The sequence below is a fragment of the Coregonus lavaretus genome, assembly GCF_964263955.1.
Source record: "Coregonus lavaretus genome assembly, contig: HAP1_SCAFFOLD_1482, whole genome shotgun sequence".
In the NCBI taxonomy this organism is placed as follows: Eukaryota; Metazoa; Chordata; class Actinopteri; order Salmoniformes; family Salmonidae; genus Coregonus; species Coregonus lavaretus.
Genome location: NW_028161393.1, coordinates 75 through 16,821, shown reverse-complemented (window position 1 = coordinate 16,821; position 16,747 = coordinate 75). Strand labels below are relative to the sequence as shown.

Here is a 16,747-nt window from a genome sequence, read left to right as displayed (position 1 = left end):
ACTTCCCTCTGGCCCTTGGCTCGGGTCTGGAACTCCCTCTCCACTTCCTCCCCCATCCCCCTCTCCTGCACCTGCTCCCCCCCCTGCAGCCGCTGCATACGACTTGTGGCGAGCCGTGCAGTCCCTCCACAGATGTGCTGATGATCCACACCCGTGGCATTTCTTTGGCTCACCACAGTCTTTCGCCTCGTGCGCCCCTGACCCACACACCCTGCACTTCCTCCCTCCACATGAGGCGCAATTATGTCCGTACGTCATGCAGCGTCTGCAGAACGGAGGCTGACGGGCATAAAATAATGTCCCCCTATCAGCCCCCAGGGAAAACATTGCTGGAGGATGAAGGTACCCCCCCAGGCCCCCTGGGTCTTCCTTCAATAAGGCCTGGAAACTCCTCCTCCCGTTCCAGAACCCGAGCGTGTCCTTGAGGAGCCTTGCTGAGGAGACATTGTCCATGTACCTCCCCAGAAAGGCCCTCACCTCCTCCTCCTTAACATGCGGGTTGTACATGTTAACAGTCACCACTCTGAAGCCGTTTCTCGCCAGGCTCGCCACTTCATAGTGGCACATGGGTCTAGCCTTCTCCACCACCTTCACCCTTCCCATGACCTCGTCATGCTTCCCCTCCGTGTGGAGCACGACATCATATGCCCCTTCCAGGGGATTCGCCTCGAGGCACAACACGTCCTTTACCTCCAGCTTCAGGACCCCCATGAGTATGGTCCTCCCGAACGTCTCCCTTCCAAAGGGCTCCATCTCCTTTTCCCTCCATGCGAACCTTATAGCGTTGGCAATACCCATCCTGGGAATCGCCCGATACTTTTTCGACTCCGCCATCTCCGCAAGGAGAATAGCGTTTGCACTTCTGCCCCGACTCTCTTATTTAAACTTGGCAAGTTCCAAAAAAATTTGCTTGGTTCTGGCCATGGCGCTTCTCTGACAGTCGGGAGTATAGCCTCGAAATGCCTAAGTGAAGTTTATATAGCCGGCAGTGGGGCCTGCTGATTGGACACCATCTCCCCACCACCCCGATTGGCCCGTCGCGCAGGCCTCCTCCGTTGGCCATTGGACGGGAGGCGCGGCCTCTCCAAAATTCAAACTCCCGGTGCGCGCGCGCAATAGAACGCCGCCGGCCCTTTATGCGCAATGGGACGCCGCCGGCCCTTTATGCGCAATAGGATGCCGCCGGACCTTTACGCGCAATAGGACGCCGCCGGCCCTTTACGCGCAATAGGACGCCGCCGGCCCTTTACGCGCAATAGGACGCCGCCGGCCCTTTACGCGCAATAGGACGCCGCCGGCCCTTTACGCGCAATAGGACGCCGCCGGCCCTTTACGCGCAATAGGACGCCGCCGGCCCTTTACGCGCAATAGGACGCCGCCGGCCCTTTATGCGCAATAGGACGCCGCCGGCCCGTTATGCGCAATAGGACACCGCCGGCCCGTTATGCGCAATAGGACGCCGCCGGCCCTTTACGCGCAATAGGACGCCGCCGGCCCTTTACGCGCAATAGGACGCCGCCGGCCCTTTATGCGCAATAGGACGCCGCCGGCCCTTATGCGCAATAGGACGCCGCCGGCCCTTTACGCGCAATAGGACGCCGCCGGCCCTTTACGCGCAATAGGACGCCGCCGGCCCTTTACGCGCAATAGGACGCCGCCGGCCCTTTATGCGCAATAGGACACCGCCGGCCCTTATGCGCAATAGGACGCCGCCGGCCCTTTATGCGCAATAGGACGCCGCCGGCCCTTTATGCGCAATAGGACGCCGCCGGCCCTTTATGCGCAATAGGATGCCGCCGGAACTTTACGCGCAATAGGACGCCGCCGGCCCTTTACGCGCAATAGGACGCCGCCGGCCCTTTACGCGCAATAGGACGCCGCCGGCCCTTTATGCGCAATAGGACGCCGCCGGCCCTTTATGCGCAATAGGACGCCGCCGGCCCTTATGCGCAATAGGACGCCGCCGGCCCTTTACGCGCAATAGGACGCCGCCGGCCCTTTACGCGCAATAGGACGCCGCCGGCCCTTTACGCGCAATAGGACGCCGCCGGCCCTTTACGCGCAATAGGACGCCGCCGGCCCTTACGCGCAATAGGACGCCGCCGGCCCTTTACGCGCAATAGGACGCCGCCGGCCCTTTACGCGCAATAGGACGCCGCCGGCCCTTTACGCGCAATAGGACGCCGCCGGCCCTTTACGCGCAATAGGACGCCGCCGGCCCTTTATGCGCAATAGGACGCCGCCGGCCCTTATGCGCAATAGGACGCCGCCGGCCCTTTATGCGCAATAGGACGCCGCCGGCCCTTTACGCGCAATAGGACGCCGCCGGCCCTTTACGCGCAATAGGACGCCGCCGACCCTTTACGCGCAATAGGACGCCGCCGGCCCTTTATGCGCAATAGGACGCCGCCGGCCCTTTACGCGCAATAGGACGCCGCCGGCCCTTTACGCGCAATAGGACGCCGCCGGCCCTTTACGCGCAATAGGACGCCGCCGGCCCTTTACGCGCAATAGGACGCCGCCGACCCTTTACGCGCAATAGGACGCCGCCGGCCCTTTACGCGCAATAGGACGCCGCCGGCCCTTTACGCGCAATAGGACGCCGCCGGCCCTTTACGCGCAATAGGACGCCGCCGGCCCTTTACGCGCAATAGGACGCCGCCGGCCCTTTACGCGCAATAGGACGCCGCCGACCCTTTATGCGCAATAGGACGCCGCCGGCCCTTTACGCGCAATAGGACGCCGCCGACCCTTTATGCGCAATAGGACGCCGCCGGCCCTTTACGCGCAATAGGACGCCGCCGTCCCTTTACGCGCAATAGGACGCCGCCGGCACTTTATGCGCAATAGGACGCCGCCAGCCCTTTACGCGCAATAGGACGCCGCCGGCCCTTTATGTGCAACAATAGTCGCCAAAGTCAAGAGTGACATCTTATAGGCACGTTGTAATCTAATGCTAGCCTGCTATAGCAAACGAGGCCTAGTAGGTGTTGTTGTTCATGCAAGGCCTCATGTGGGCACAGAATGTCGAAATAGTTGTGTATACACCCACTCAATGTGTGGGGTCATAGAAAGGTACTTTGCGCTTTTGGAGAGCTAGGTGGTTGGCTCTTAAAAGAGCCTTTGGGGGTTGAGTAGTCAAGTTGAAGTCGCAGTAGCGAATTTACTTGGTTTTGACTGCCTTCTCTGTCTTCTTGGGGAGTAGCACTGCCTGGATGTTGGGCAGCACACCACCCTGAGCGATGGTCACACCGCCGAGCAGTTTGTTTAGCTCCTCGTCGTTACGGACGGCCAGCTGCAGGTGACGGGGGATGATACGAGTCGATTAGTTACCGGAGTGTAACTCCAGTTCTATGAGTGGAGCGGAGCCCCATAGGGGAGCTATGCTCCTAGTGGTTTACCCTCTGCCCTAAGGCAGAAACAGCCTGAAGCAAAATTATGCACACACCTACAGCCAATAGGAGTACAGGTGTCCCTATATAAGGAACCCCGTTCCCTCAATCTGCCTCCCGAGATATTATCTTCAGCGAGACTAGAGAGGGTCGGTAGGGCCTTAAGTCCTATGGGGCTCCGCTCCACTCATAGAACTGGAGTTACACTCCGGTAACTAATCGTTCTATATCGTGGAGCTCCGCCCCATAGGGGAGCTATGCTCCTAGTGGTTTAAGGCAGAGCGAAACGCTCCAAAATGTACTCCCTGCCGAGCCTAACACTTCCCATTAAAAAATGAAAAGGTCAAGCCCAGCAATGGCTGCAACCAATTCCCGCAGTACTGCGACTAAAAACCCATCAGGGCGTCACAATATACCGCGTCATCGGTTATAGACCCGCCCCATCTAACTCAATGACAATGTCAATGGCTATTGGGCAGATCAATAGAATAGACGCCGTGCTAATCTGTACTAACAGATAGCCGTGCCTCAATATTCTGTGGAACAAAATATACCAGTCATACTAAACTGAACCTCAGATAGATGACCTCACATTCTGTCCACTCAATACATGTTTCTATATGCTGACACTGTCAGCCAGGAGACATGCCACAGAATATGCTCTTCATCCAAAGCGGACCTGATAGAGACCAGTCTATCATCCTGCTTCTCCCTCCTCTACCTCAAGATTCTCCTTCAGCTGTGCTGAGTGCAATCGAGATTGGAGTTAAAGGGCTTATCCTTGACATAAGTCTTCCTAACCAGAGCGGACCTGATTGGAACCTGTCCAAGGTCCTGCTCTGTCCTCTTTTTCTAGCTCAAGAACGCCTTTCAGCTCTGCTGAAATTGATCGAACAAAAGAGTTAGAAAACATGTCCATAATATGTTACTTCTAATAAAAGCGGACTTATGAACTTATTCACAATCCTGCTTTCTTTCTCTATTCTGCTCATGATCTCCCTTCAGCCACGCTGAGTACAGACCGAGCCAAAGAGTTAGAAGACATATCCAACAGATAGAAACGGATAAAAGGAGACGGTGTCGACCATGACGCTGCTCTACAAATATCCTCTACCTCTGTTCCTCTGAAGAGGGCAGTAGAAGCTGCTACTCCACGAGTGGAGTGCGCTCTAATACCCTGAGGCGGTTGTTGCCCCGCCGCCTCGTACGCCGTCTCAATGCCTTCACAAAGCCAATGAGACAAACGCTGTTTTGAAAGTGGTCTACCCAATGCAGCCGCACCGTGACACACAAACAGCTGAGGCGATGACCTAACCGCTGCTGTGCGCTCAACGTAACACGCCAAAGCGCGTACTGGGCACAGACAGTGAAGCTTTTCCTCACTCCTCTCCCCATGGGGAGGGGGATGAAAAGCCCACAATTCCACGATCTGCGATCTATATGCACTGTTAATAACCTTCGGCACAAATGCCGGGTTAGGACGTAACACCGCTCTGCTCAGATCGCCATTAATGGCAAGGCAGTCGGGTCTCGTCGACAGTGCACACAAATCGCTGACTCGTTTAGCAGTAGTCAAGGCGAGTAACAGCGCCGTCTTGATAGACAGCATCTTGAGGGGTATTTGATTCAATGGCTCGAACGGCGACTTACATAGCGCTTCGAGAACCAATGCCAAATCCCACTTGGGCAGCGTAGCTCTAGGCCTTGGCCTAAGCCGTTGCGTTCCCAATAGGAAACGTTTCACTAACGGGTGACTGAAAACACTTTTTCCGTTAAACCCTTCATGACCAGCTGAAATTGCCGCTGCAAACACTCGAATAGTGGAGGGCGATTTCTGCTTATCAAACATAGACTGTAGGAATGAGAGCACACTCTCTACCTGACAGCTCATGGGGTCCACGTCCTGTGTATCACACCATCGTGAGAAAACGTTCCATCTGCTGGTATACACCCTAGAAGTGGAACCGGCTCTTGCGCCCTGTATTGTTCTGATCACTGCATCAGACAACCCACGGCGCTTTAACCTGTCCCATTCAGGAACCAAGCCTTCAGTGGTTGGCCGATTATGGGCCATTGCCCTATCGAGCCTCCCGGCTGAGTCAACGCGTCTCGTCGATGTGGAATTGGCCAGGGTGGCGCAATCAACATCTGACTCATCTCTGCAAACCACGGAGCCCCCGGGCGATCGGGCGCTATCAGTATCACTGACAGCTCCTCTGACCTCACCCTGGCTAGCAGTGGGAGAATGCAAGACAGCGGAGGGAATGCATACAGGAGAACTTTCGGTCACGGGTAGTGCGCGAATGCGTCTCTTCCCAATGGCGGTTCGTCCTGGTTTCTCAGAGAGAACCATAGGGGACACTGCGCGTTCACACGTGACGCGAACAGGTCCACCTCGGCTCTCCCGAATTGTTCCCAAATCTGTAGAACAATGTCCGGGTGCAGACACCACTCGTCGTCTCGAGGACCCCCTCTTGACATGAGGTCTGCCCCTACGTTCAAGTAGCCCGGAATGTGTGCTGCTCTCAACGAGCGAAGGTGCTTGTGAGCCCACAGCCACAATTCCACTGCCGCCCGATGAAGGGCAGGAGACCTGACCCCTCCCTGGCGGTTTATGTGAGCCACTGTGGTTCGGTTGTCTGACCAGACCAACACATCGCGACCCCGAAGGGTAGACGCGAAGTGGGTCAAGACCAGTCGCACCGTTTCCAACTCTAGGAGGTTGATGTGACGACCTGATTGAGGCCATGCACCTCCTATCGCTTAAAACTGACATGTCCCTCCCCATCCAGTCAGAGAGGCATCTGTAAACACTGGAATGTAGGATGACACCTTGCCCATCGGGACCCCGTGCGTGAGAACGCACGGGTTCCGCCAATAGTCCAGGTCTGCTCTTAGCGAGAGAGGAACCACCACCAACCGATGACGTTGACGCACTGGGTCTAGTCTTAGTTGGGCGAACCACCGCTGTGCTTTGCGCATGTGCAGAAGCCCTAGCGGGACCACAGAGTGGGCTGCCGACATGAGACCCAAAAGTGACATGATCGATAGCGCCGTTACTGTGTGATTCGGACGACACTTCCTCAGGGCTAGTAACAATGCTGCCCTTCGAGGGTCCGAAATTCGCGCCCTCATCATTACAGTGTCTAGCTGTAGTCCCAGGTAGACAATCTGATGACTGGGCCAGGGTGCGCTCTTTTTCCAATTCACAGCAAACCCCAGACGCGTGAGATGAATCACTGTCTGTGTCGTGTGTGTGAACGCCAGCTCTGCTGACGGGGCGAGAATCAGCAGGTCGTCTAGGTAGGCTAATAGCCTTATCCCTTGACGACGCAGCGGTTCCAATGCCGCCTCCACACATTTGGAAAACGTTCGAGGTGCCAGGCGTACCCAAACGGCATCCTCGTGAACTCGTACGCCACCCCTTGAAAGGCGAACCGCAGAAACTTTCTGTGGCGCGATTGTATCGGCACATGAAAGTACGCGTCCTTTAGGTCTATGCTTGTACAAAAATCTCCCTTCTGAACACATTCCAGTAGGCGTTTTGTCGTAAGCATTCGGAAGGGCCGTTTGGTTATGCTCTCGTTGAGAATGCGTAAATCCAAAATCGGCCTCACTCCCCCCGTCTTTTTTGGCACTAGGAAATAGGGCGAGTAAAGCCCCTTGTTCCTTTGCTCTCGGGGAACTACTGTGACCGCCTCCTTCGCCAAAAGTTCCGTAATCTCTGATCTCAGAGCGGCTACTTTGTCTGGCGTTTTCATCACCGTTTCCACCATTCCCTTGAACGGGGGTGGGGTCCGATGGAATTGGAGGGCATAACCCTTCTCTAACGTCTGTTCTAGCCAGCGTGAGAGGGTACAGCTTTGACGCCACTGCCAGCAATGCAGAGAAAGCGGGTGCGCACGAAGCTGTGGTGCGTCCAGTAGGAAGGACCTGTATTCCTCTATGGCCCTCGCCGCCGCTATTCCCCAGCACTGGGTTGGTGGAATAGCCCAAGGCGGGCCCCCCTTGAAAGGGAGAGGACACATCAGCTCGTTCTGGGTGAGTCGGGGGCTTTGATACGTTGGTTACGACCGTAACTCCAGTAATCCTGCCCTCTGTGAACGCAGCACGGGTCTGAACTGCGCTGTCTGAGGTACTGGCCTGAGACAGAGCGCTCTGCCCGGAAAGCGATTGCGTCATCATGTCATTGTCTGACTGAGACTGCCGCTTAACATGAGACTTATCCTTTACAGATTTCAATAGAATTTGAAAGGTGTGATCTCTGACTGACACCACACGGTGGTGCCACAATGCCTCTTTACTGGTCTCAAGCGACTGTTCAACGACACACTCAATGTGTGGTGAGCTGCGCTCAGAGCCATGGGCATTGACACGTTCATAATGACTCGGAGGCGTCCATACCTTGGTGGTATTCCCGCTCTCCGTGAACGTCGCACGGGTCTGATCTGCGCTGACTGAGGCATTAGCCTGCAGCAAGGCGTCATTCCCGGCTAGCGGCTGCGCCTTCATGTCACATTGGGACAGAGGCAGTTGCCTGCTATGTGAGACCTTTACTACAGAGCTCCTAGGAGTCTGTAGTAAAATATCTTTATTAGGTGAGCTAAGGCTGCGCCTTGCTACCTTTACCCTTTTCCTCTCTTGAGCGCGCTCAGCTACACACTCTACGTGGGTTGAGCTACACTCAAGATGGTGAGGGAGAGACATAGAACGTGAAGTGTTCTGAACCTTATGGAATAAATGTCCTTCTTTGACAATGTCAGTGAGAATCATCTCTTTATTCACATAATGGTAAAAACAGCCCTCCACGCCCTGAACAGTGGGGTGGGGGGGAACAGTAGGCCCCTCTGCGTCACGCGCCGGGCCGTCCTCTGCTCTCTCCCCCTCGCCTCGTCAGAGATGCCGCCTCTTTTGGGAGACCTTCTGGTGCTGCCAGGCTGGCTTCTGGACGACCTCTCTTGCCGGCGGAACCGACGCCGTCACCGTCGCTGCTGGAGGGGCCGAGCCCGCTCTCCTGCCGCCTGGGGTGTGCGCCTGCCGCCTGGCCCTTCGCCTCCCAGCAGACTTACTGGGGGCGTTTGAGGTGGACGGGTTGGCTGGGGCTCTGCTGGCCTTCATTGCCAGCGGCAAATGCTTCGCCAGGTGCCTCCTCTCTTCGTCCAGCTTGGCGATGCGTTCTGTGGCGTCCTTCACGGCGAGGCCAAATAGGCCTTCGCTGGAGACGGGGGCGTTGAGCAAGGATGCTCTGTCGGTCTCCTTCATGGCCGTCATCGACAGCCAGAGGTGCCGCTCCGTGACCACCGAAGTGGCCATGGTCCTGCCCGCACATATAGCACGCACATATAGCAACCGCTTGCGTCAGGTGGAGGATGGCTCCGGAAATCCTGGAAGCCTCCTCCACTTCCTCGCTGGTCATCTCTGACCTGCCCGTTGTGAGACGGGACAGGGAGGCCGCGAGGAGGGCGATGTTGTTCGCCGCCGCAACGCTCTGGGCTCCCAGCGTGAAGGATTTCTCAGCCAATTGGGCTGTGAACATGTCCTTCTGTGCTGGCAGGGTGGCCTTCTTGGAGGCTGCCCAGGGACTCGAACCCGGCACTAGGAACGCCGTCATGGCGCCTTCGAGCCTGGGGATTCCCCTAGCTGCCCACTCATATCCAGCCACTCTGGTGAATGGGGTGTACACTCTGGCCGGCGAACGCGCCGCCAGAGGTGCCCCCCACGAGCCCTCGACATATTTGCCAAGAGAAGGCAAAGCTGGAGCCATTGGCTCAGCCGCTCTCCTCGGCTTGGAGTAGGGGCCGCCCTCCATCAAATCCACCTCCATCGGGGGGGGAGCTGGGGGCAGCGCAATCTCCAGTCGGGTGGCCGCCTTCTCAATGAGTTCGGGAAAGTCCGAACGCAGAGAGGCTGCCGCGAAGGACAGAGCTTCTGACCTAACAGAGCTCATGTCTTCTTCGCACAGGGAACCTTCAGACCTCGCGCTTCCCGATGGGAAGGGGGTCTTAAAGGCTGGCGCCAGAGCTCCGGATTGCCCCACTGGGACATCCGGCTCGGCGCTCTCCCTGTCATCCTCTGATTCCGCACTGTCCGCTGATGCCTCTGAGCCAGAGGCGAGCACGGACATTACATCGTCAAGAGGGACCTCCTCCTTGAAAAACGCCCAGCGCTGCTTTCTCTCCTTCATAGGAAGGAGAGCGCAGGAGGCGCAATTAGGAGGGTTGCCGAGACCATCCTTGGCATGCAGCGGTCCCAAACACACGAAACATAGGTCGTGGGGGTCCGTGGTTGCCATGGAGGTGCAGCGGCACAGGGCCCTGAAAAGGGCCTTTGGGGGTGGGAAATTCCCTGGTGTGCTCATTGTAGGAAGACGTTGATGGCTGGATATCAACGACGAGATCTTCCTGAGTCTTCTTATGGCTTCTTCTCTAGTCCAGTCGCTGAAGATAATGGGAGGCAGATTGAGGGAACGGGGTTCCTTATATAGGGACACCTGTACTCCTATTGGCTGTAGGTGTGTGCATAATTTTGCTTCAGGCTGTTTCTGCCTTAGGGCAGAGGGTAAACCACTAGGAGCATAGCTCCCCTATGGGGCGGAGCTCCACGATATAGAACGGTTTGCTTGGTTCTGGCCATGGCGCTTCTCTGACAGTCGGGAGTATAGCCTCGAAATGCCTAAGTGAAGTTTATATAGCCGGCAGTGGGGCCTGCTGATTGGACACCATCTCCCCACCAACCCGATTGGCCCGTCGCGCAGGCCTCCTCCGTTGGCCATTGGACGGGAGGCGCGGCCTCTCCAAAATTCAAACTCCCGGTGCGCGCGCGCGCAATAGGACGCCGCCGGCCCTTTATGCGCAATAGGACGCCGCCGGCCCTTTACGCGCAATAGGACGCCGCCGGCCCTTTACGCGCAATAGGACGCCGCCGGCCCTTTACGCGCAATAGGACGCCGCCGGCGAATGTCGAAATAGTTGTGTATACACCCACTCAATGTGTGGCGGTCATAGAAAGGTACTTTGCGCTTTTGGAGAGCTAGGTGGTTGGCTCTTAAAAGAGCCTTTGGGGGTTGAGTAGTCAAGTTGAAGTCGCAGTAGCGAATTTACTTGGCTTTGACTGCCTTCTCGGTCTTCTTGGGGAGTAGCACTGCCTGGATGTTGGGCAGCACACCACCCTGAGCGATGGTCACACCGCCGAGCAGTTTGTTCAGCTCCTCGTCGTTACGGACGGCCAGCTGCAGGTGACGGGGGATGATACGAGTCTTCTTGTTGTCACGGGCAGCGTTGCCGGCCAACTCCAGGATCTCAGCAGTCAGGTACTCGAGCACGGCGGCCAGGTAGACTGGTGCGCCAGCGCCCACACGCTCGGCGTAGTTGCCTTTGCGCAGCAGCCTGTGCACACGGCCCACGGGGAACTGGAGCCCGGCACGGGATGAACGGGTCTTTGCCTTCGCCCTGGCCTTGCCTCCGGTTTTGCCTCTTCCGCTCATATTGGTAGCTTGAGAAAGTCTGAATGAGCCGCTCGCCACTTCGAGAGCCGTACTTATACCTCGCCACAAGAGGCAACGATTGGCCACCGGGCCGGTGTGGCCTTATCCAATTGGAGCGAGGGACAGACAGACAGACAGACAGCCCTAAACCGGTTCCAACCCACAGGCAGCGAGTGAGAGGCTACTTTGTTTCCCTCCGACTTTGTTACTTTGTGTCATTTCGCGTGAGCGCCAAAATGTCCGACATGAAATCCTCACATTATTTCTCTCCAAATGGGAAACAAACAGCTGGTGAGGGTGCACTCTTGAGTTTGAAATCGAAGCCACTATAGTATTGTTATTGTTACTCACTCAGTCTCTCTCTCAGTCTCTCTCTCTCTCTCTCTCTCTCTCTCTCTCTCTCTCTCTCTCTCTCTCTCTCTCTCTCTCTCTCTCTCTCTCTCTCTCTCTCTCTCTCTCTCACTCACACTCACTCACTCAGTCACTCTCTCTCTCTCTCTCTCTCTCACTCACACACTCTCTCTCTCTCTCTCTCTCTCTCTCTCACTCACTCAGTCTCTCTCTCTCTCTCAGTCACTCAGTCACACACTCTCTCAGAGAGAGAGAGAGACTCTCTCTCTCACTCACTCATTCATTCACTCACTCAGTCTCTCTCTCTCTCAGTCACTCACTCAGTCTCTCTCTCTCTCTCACTCACTCAGTCTCACTCACTCAGTCTCTCTCTCTCTCAGTCTCTCTCTCTCTCTTTCACTCACTCTCTCTCTCTCTCTCTCTCACTCACTCACACACTTTCTCTCTCTCTCTCTCTCTCTCAGTCTCTCTCTCTGTCTCTCTCTCACTCACTCACTCAGTCTCTCTCTCTCTGTCTCTCTCTCTCAGTCACTCACTCAGTCTCTCTCTCTCTCACTCACTCACTCTCACTCACTCAGTCTCTCTCTCTCTCACTCACTCTCTCTCTCACTCACTCAGTCTCTCTCTCTCTCTCACTCACTCATTCAGTCTCTCTCTCTCTTTCTCTCTCTCTCTCAGTCACTCACTCAGTCTCTCTCTCTCTCTCTCACTCACACTCACTCACTCACTCAGTCTCTCTCTCAGTCTATCTCTCTCTCTCACTCAATCACTCTCTCTCTCACTCACTCAGTCTCTCTCTCTCTCTCTCTCTCTCAGTCACTCACTCAGTCTCTCTCTCTCTCTCTCTCTCTCTCTCTCTCTCTCTCTCTCTCTCTCTCTCTCTCTCTCTCTCTCTCTCTCTCACTCACTCACTCACTCTCTCAGTCTCTCTCTCAGTCTCTCTCTCACTCAGTCTCTCTCTCTCTGTCTCTCTTTCTCTCTCAGTCTCTCACACTCTCTCTGTCTCTCTCCGAGTGGGACAAGGGCTGCATATGTGGTTGGACTGGGAGAAGAATCCCAGCAGGTGCATGTGGGTCAGAAGGTTGATTGCGGCCTCTTTTCTTTTCCCTGTTGTATAGGCAGTGGCGGTTCTAGACACATTTTACTAGGGGGGCCAAGGAGGGGCCAGTGTTTAATCAGGGGGGCACACATAAAAAAACTGGCAACACATGATATTTAAAGATTATAAACTTTATTTTACTTTAAAATCATATGACATTTATTATAAGTTATAAGTTCTAACAGCTCTTTGATAATCCCTCCATGCGATCATTGCACACTTGTGTCGTTCAGACTTTGCATGTAGTGAAAACGATTAGTTACCGGAGTGTAACTCCAGTTCTATGAGTGGAGCGGAGCCCCATAGGGGAGCTATGCTCCTAGTGGTTTACCCTCTGCCCTAGGGCAGAATAGCCTGAAGCAAAATTATGCACACACCTACAGCCAATAGGAGTACAGGTGTCCCTATATAAGGAACCCCGTTCCCTCAATCTGCCTCCCGAGATATTATCTTCAGCGAGACTAGAGAGGGTCGGTAGGGCCTTAAGTCCTATGGGGCTCCGCTCCACTCATAGAACTGGAGTTACACTCCGGTAACTAATCGTTCTATATCGTGGAGCTCCGCCCCATAGGGGAGCTATGCTCCTAGTGGTTTAAGGCGGAGCGAAACGCTCCAAAATGTACTCCCTGCCGAGCCTAACATTTCCCATTAAAAAAAAAATGAAAAAGGTCAAGCCCAGCAATGGCTGCAACCAATTCCCGCAGTAATGCGACTAAAAAACCCATCAGGGCATCACAATATACCGCGTCATCGGTTATAGACCCGCCCCATCTAGCTCAATGACAATGTCAATGGCTATTGGGCAGATCAATAGAATAGACGCCCTGCTAATCTGAACTAGCAGATAGCCGTGCCTCAATATTCTATGAAAACACTCAATACATGTTTCTACATGCTGACACTGTCAGCCAGGAGACATGCCACAGAATATGCTCTTCATCCAAAGCGGACCTGATAGAGACCTGTCTATCGTCCTGCTTCTCTCTCCTCTATCTCATGATCTCACCTCAGCCACGCTGAGTACAGACTGAGCCAAAGAGTTAGAAGACATATCCAACAGATAGAAACGGATAAAAGGAGACGGTGTCGACCATGACGCCGCTCTACAAATATCCTCTACCTCTGTTCCTCTGAAGAGGGCAGTAGAGGCTGCAACTCCACGAGTGGAGTGCGCTCTAATACCCTGAGGCGGTTGTTGCCCCGCCGCCTCGTACGCCGTCTCAATGCCTTCACAAATCTATGCTATGTGAGACTTTACTACAGAGCTCCTAGGAGTCTGTAGTAAAATATCTTTATTAGGTGAGCTAAGGCTGCGCCTTGCTACCTTTACCCTTTTCCTCTCTTGAGCGCGCTCAGCTACACACTCTACGTGGGTTGAGCTACACTCAAGATGGTGAGGGAGAGACATAGAACGGAAGTGTTCTGAACCTTATGAATAAATGTCCTTCTTTGACAATGTCAGTGAGAATCATCTCTTTATTCACATAATGGTAAAAACAGCCCTCCACGCCCTGAACAGTGGGGTGGGGGGGAACAGTAGGCCCCTCTGCGTCACGCGCCGGGCCGTCCTCTGCTCTCTCCCCCTCGCCTCGTCAGAGATGCCGCCTCTTTTGGGAGACCTTCTGGTGCTGCCAGGCTGGCTTCTGGACGACCTCTCTTGCCTGCGGAACCGACGCCGTCACCGTCGCTGCTGGAGGGGCCGAGCCCGCTCTCCTGCCGCCTGGGGTGTGCGCCTGCCGCCTGGCCCTTCGCCTCCCAGCAGACTTACTGGGGGCGTTTGAGGTGGACGGGTTGGCTGGGGCTCTGCTGGCCTTCATTGCCAGCGGCAAATGCTTCGCCAGGTGCCTCCTCTCTTCGTCCAGCTTGGCGATGCGTTCTGTGGCGTCCTTCACGGCGAGGCCAAATAGGCCTTCGCTGGAGACGGGGGCGTTGAGCAAGGATGCTCTGTCGGTCTCCTTCATGGCCGTCATCGACAGCCAGAGGTGCCGCTCCGTGACCACCGAAGTGGCCATGGTCCTGCCCGCACATATAGCACGCACATATAGCAACCGCTTGCGTCAGGTGGAGGATGGCTCCGGAAATCCTGGAAGCCTCCTCCACTTCCTCGCTGGTCATCTCTGACCTGCCCGTTGTGAGACGGGACAGGGAGGCCGCGAGGAGGGCGATGTTGTTCGCCGCCGCAACGCTCTGGGCTCCCAGCGTGAAGGATTTCTCAGCCAATTGGGCTGTGAACATGTCCTTCTGTGCTGGCAGGGTGGCCTTCTTGGAGGCTGCCCAGGGACTCGAACCCGGCACTAGGAACGCCGTCATGGCGCCTTCGAGCCTGGGGATTCCCCCTAGCTGCCCACTCATATCCAGCCACTCTGGTGAATGGGTGTACACTCTGGCCGGCGAACGCGCCGCCAGAGGTGCCCCCCACGAGCCCTCGACATATTTGCCAAGAGAAGGCAAAGCTGGAGCCATTGGCTCAGCCGCTCTCCTCGGCTTGGAGTAGGGGCCGCCCTCCATCAAATCCACCTCCATCGGGGGGGAGCTGGGGGCAGCGCAATCTCCAGTCGGGTGGCCGCCTTCTCAATGAGTTCGGGAAAGTCCGAACGCAGAGAGGCTGCCGCGAAGGACAGAGCTTCTGACCTAACAGAGCTCATGTCTTCTTCGCACAGGGAACCTTCAGACCTCGCGCTTCCCGATGGGAAGGGGGTCTTAAAGGCTGGCGCCAGAGCTCCGGATTGCCCCACTGGGACATCCGGCTCGGCGCTCTCCCTGTCATCCTCTGATTCCGCACTGTCCGCTGATGCCTCTGAGCCAGAGGCGAGCACGGACATTACATCGTCAAGAGGGACCTCCTCCTTGAAAAACGCCCAGCGCTGCTTTCTCTCCTTCATAGGAAGGAGAGCGCAGGAGGCGCAATTAGGAGGGTTGCCGAGACCATCCTTGGCATGCAGCGGTCCCAAACACACGAAACATAGGTCGTGGGGGTCCGTGGTTGCCATGGAGGTGCAGCGGCACAGGGCCCTGAAAAGGGCCTTTGGGGGTGGGAAATTCCCTGGTGTGCTCATTGTAGGAAGACGTTGATGGCTGGATATCAACGACGAGATCTTCCTGAGTCTTCTTATGGCTTCTTCTCTAGTCCAGTCGCTGAAGATAATGGGAGGCAGATTGAGGGAACGGGGTTCCTTATATAGGGACACCTGTACTCCTATTGGCTGTAGGTGTGTGCATAATTTTGCTTCAGGCTGTTTCTGCCTTAGGGCAGAGGGTAAACCACTAGGAGCATAGCTCCCCTATGGGGCGGAGCTCCACGATATAGAACGGTTTGCTTGGTTCTGGCCATGGCGCTTCTCTGACAGTCGGGAGTATAGCCTCGAAATGCCTAAGTGAAGTTTATATAGCCGGCAGTGGGGCCTGCTGATTGGACACCATCTCCCCACCAACCCGATTGGCCCGTCGCGCAGGCCTCCTCCGTTGGCCATTGGACGGGAGGCGCGGCCTCTCCAAAATTCAAACTCCCGGTGCGCGCGCGCGCAATAGGACGCCGCCGGCCCTTTATGCGCAATAGGACGCCGCCGGCCCTTTACGCGCAATAGGACGCCGCCGGCCCTTTACGCGCAATAGGACGCCGCCGGCCCTTTACGCGCAATAGGACGCCGCCGGCGAATGTCGAAATAGTTGTGTATACACCCACTCAATGTGTGGCGGTCATAGAAAGGTACTTTGCGCTTTTGGAGAGCTAGGTGGTTGGCTCTTAAAAGAGCCTTTGGGGGTTGAGTAGTCAAGTTGAAGTCGCAGTAGCGAATTTACTTGGCTTTGACTGCCTTCTCGGTCTTCTTGGGGAGTAGCACTGCCTGGATGTTGGGCAGCACACCACCCTGAGCGATGGTCACACCGCCGAGCAGTTTGTTCAGCTCCTCGTCGTTACGGACGGCCAGCTGCAGGTGACGGGGGATGATACGAGTCTTCTTGTTGTCACGGGCAGCGTTGCCGGCCAACTCCAGGATCTCAGCAGTCAGGTACTCGAGCACGGCGGCCAGGTAGACTGGTGCGCCAGCGCCCACACGCTCGGCGTAGTTGCCTTTGCGCAGCAGCCTGTGCACACGGCCCACGGGGAACTGGAGCCCGGCACGGGATGAACGGGTCTTTGCCTTCGCCCTGGCCTTGCCTCCGGTTTTGCCTCTTCCGCTCATATTGGTAGCTTGAGAAAGTCTGAATGAGCCGCTCGCCACTTCGAGAGCCGTACTTATACCTCGCCACAAGAGGCAACGATTGGCCACCGGGCCGGTGTGGCCTTATCCAATTGGAGCGAGGGACAGACAGACAGACAGACAGCCCTAAACCGGTTCCAACCCACAGGCAGCGAGTGAGAGGCTACTTTGTTTCCCTCCGACTTTGTTACTTTGTGTCATTTCGCGTGAGCGCCAAAATGTC

General features: G+C 55.9%; 2 protein-coding genes across 2 annotated transcripts; both read right to left on the bottom strand.

Moving 5' to 3' along the window:
• Positions 1 to 10,469: 10,469 nt before the first annotated feature.
• LOC311120741 (histone H2A) lies at positions 10,470 to 10,875 on the bottom strand (the record flags this gene model as incomplete). Its single annotated transcript, XM_084195316.1, has 1 exon — positions 10,470 to 10,875. The coding sequence occupies one exon, from the start codon at positions 10,873 to 10,875 to the stop codon at positions 10,489 to 10,491; it is 387 nt and encodes a 128-aa protein (XP_084051442.1). The 3' UTR covers positions 10,470 to 10,488.
• Positions 10,876 to 16,100: 5,225 nt separating this feature from the next.
• Positions 16,101 to 16,506, bottom strand: LOC311120738 (histone H2A; the record flags this gene model as incomplete). Its single annotated transcript, XM_084195314.1, has 1 exon — positions 16,101 to 16,506. The coding sequence occupies one exon, from the start codon at positions 16,504 to 16,506 to the stop codon at positions 16,120 to 16,122; it is 387 nt and encodes a 128-aa protein (XP_084051440.1). The 3' UTR covers positions 16,101 to 16,119.
• Positions 16,507 to 16,747: the final 241 nt, after the last annotated feature.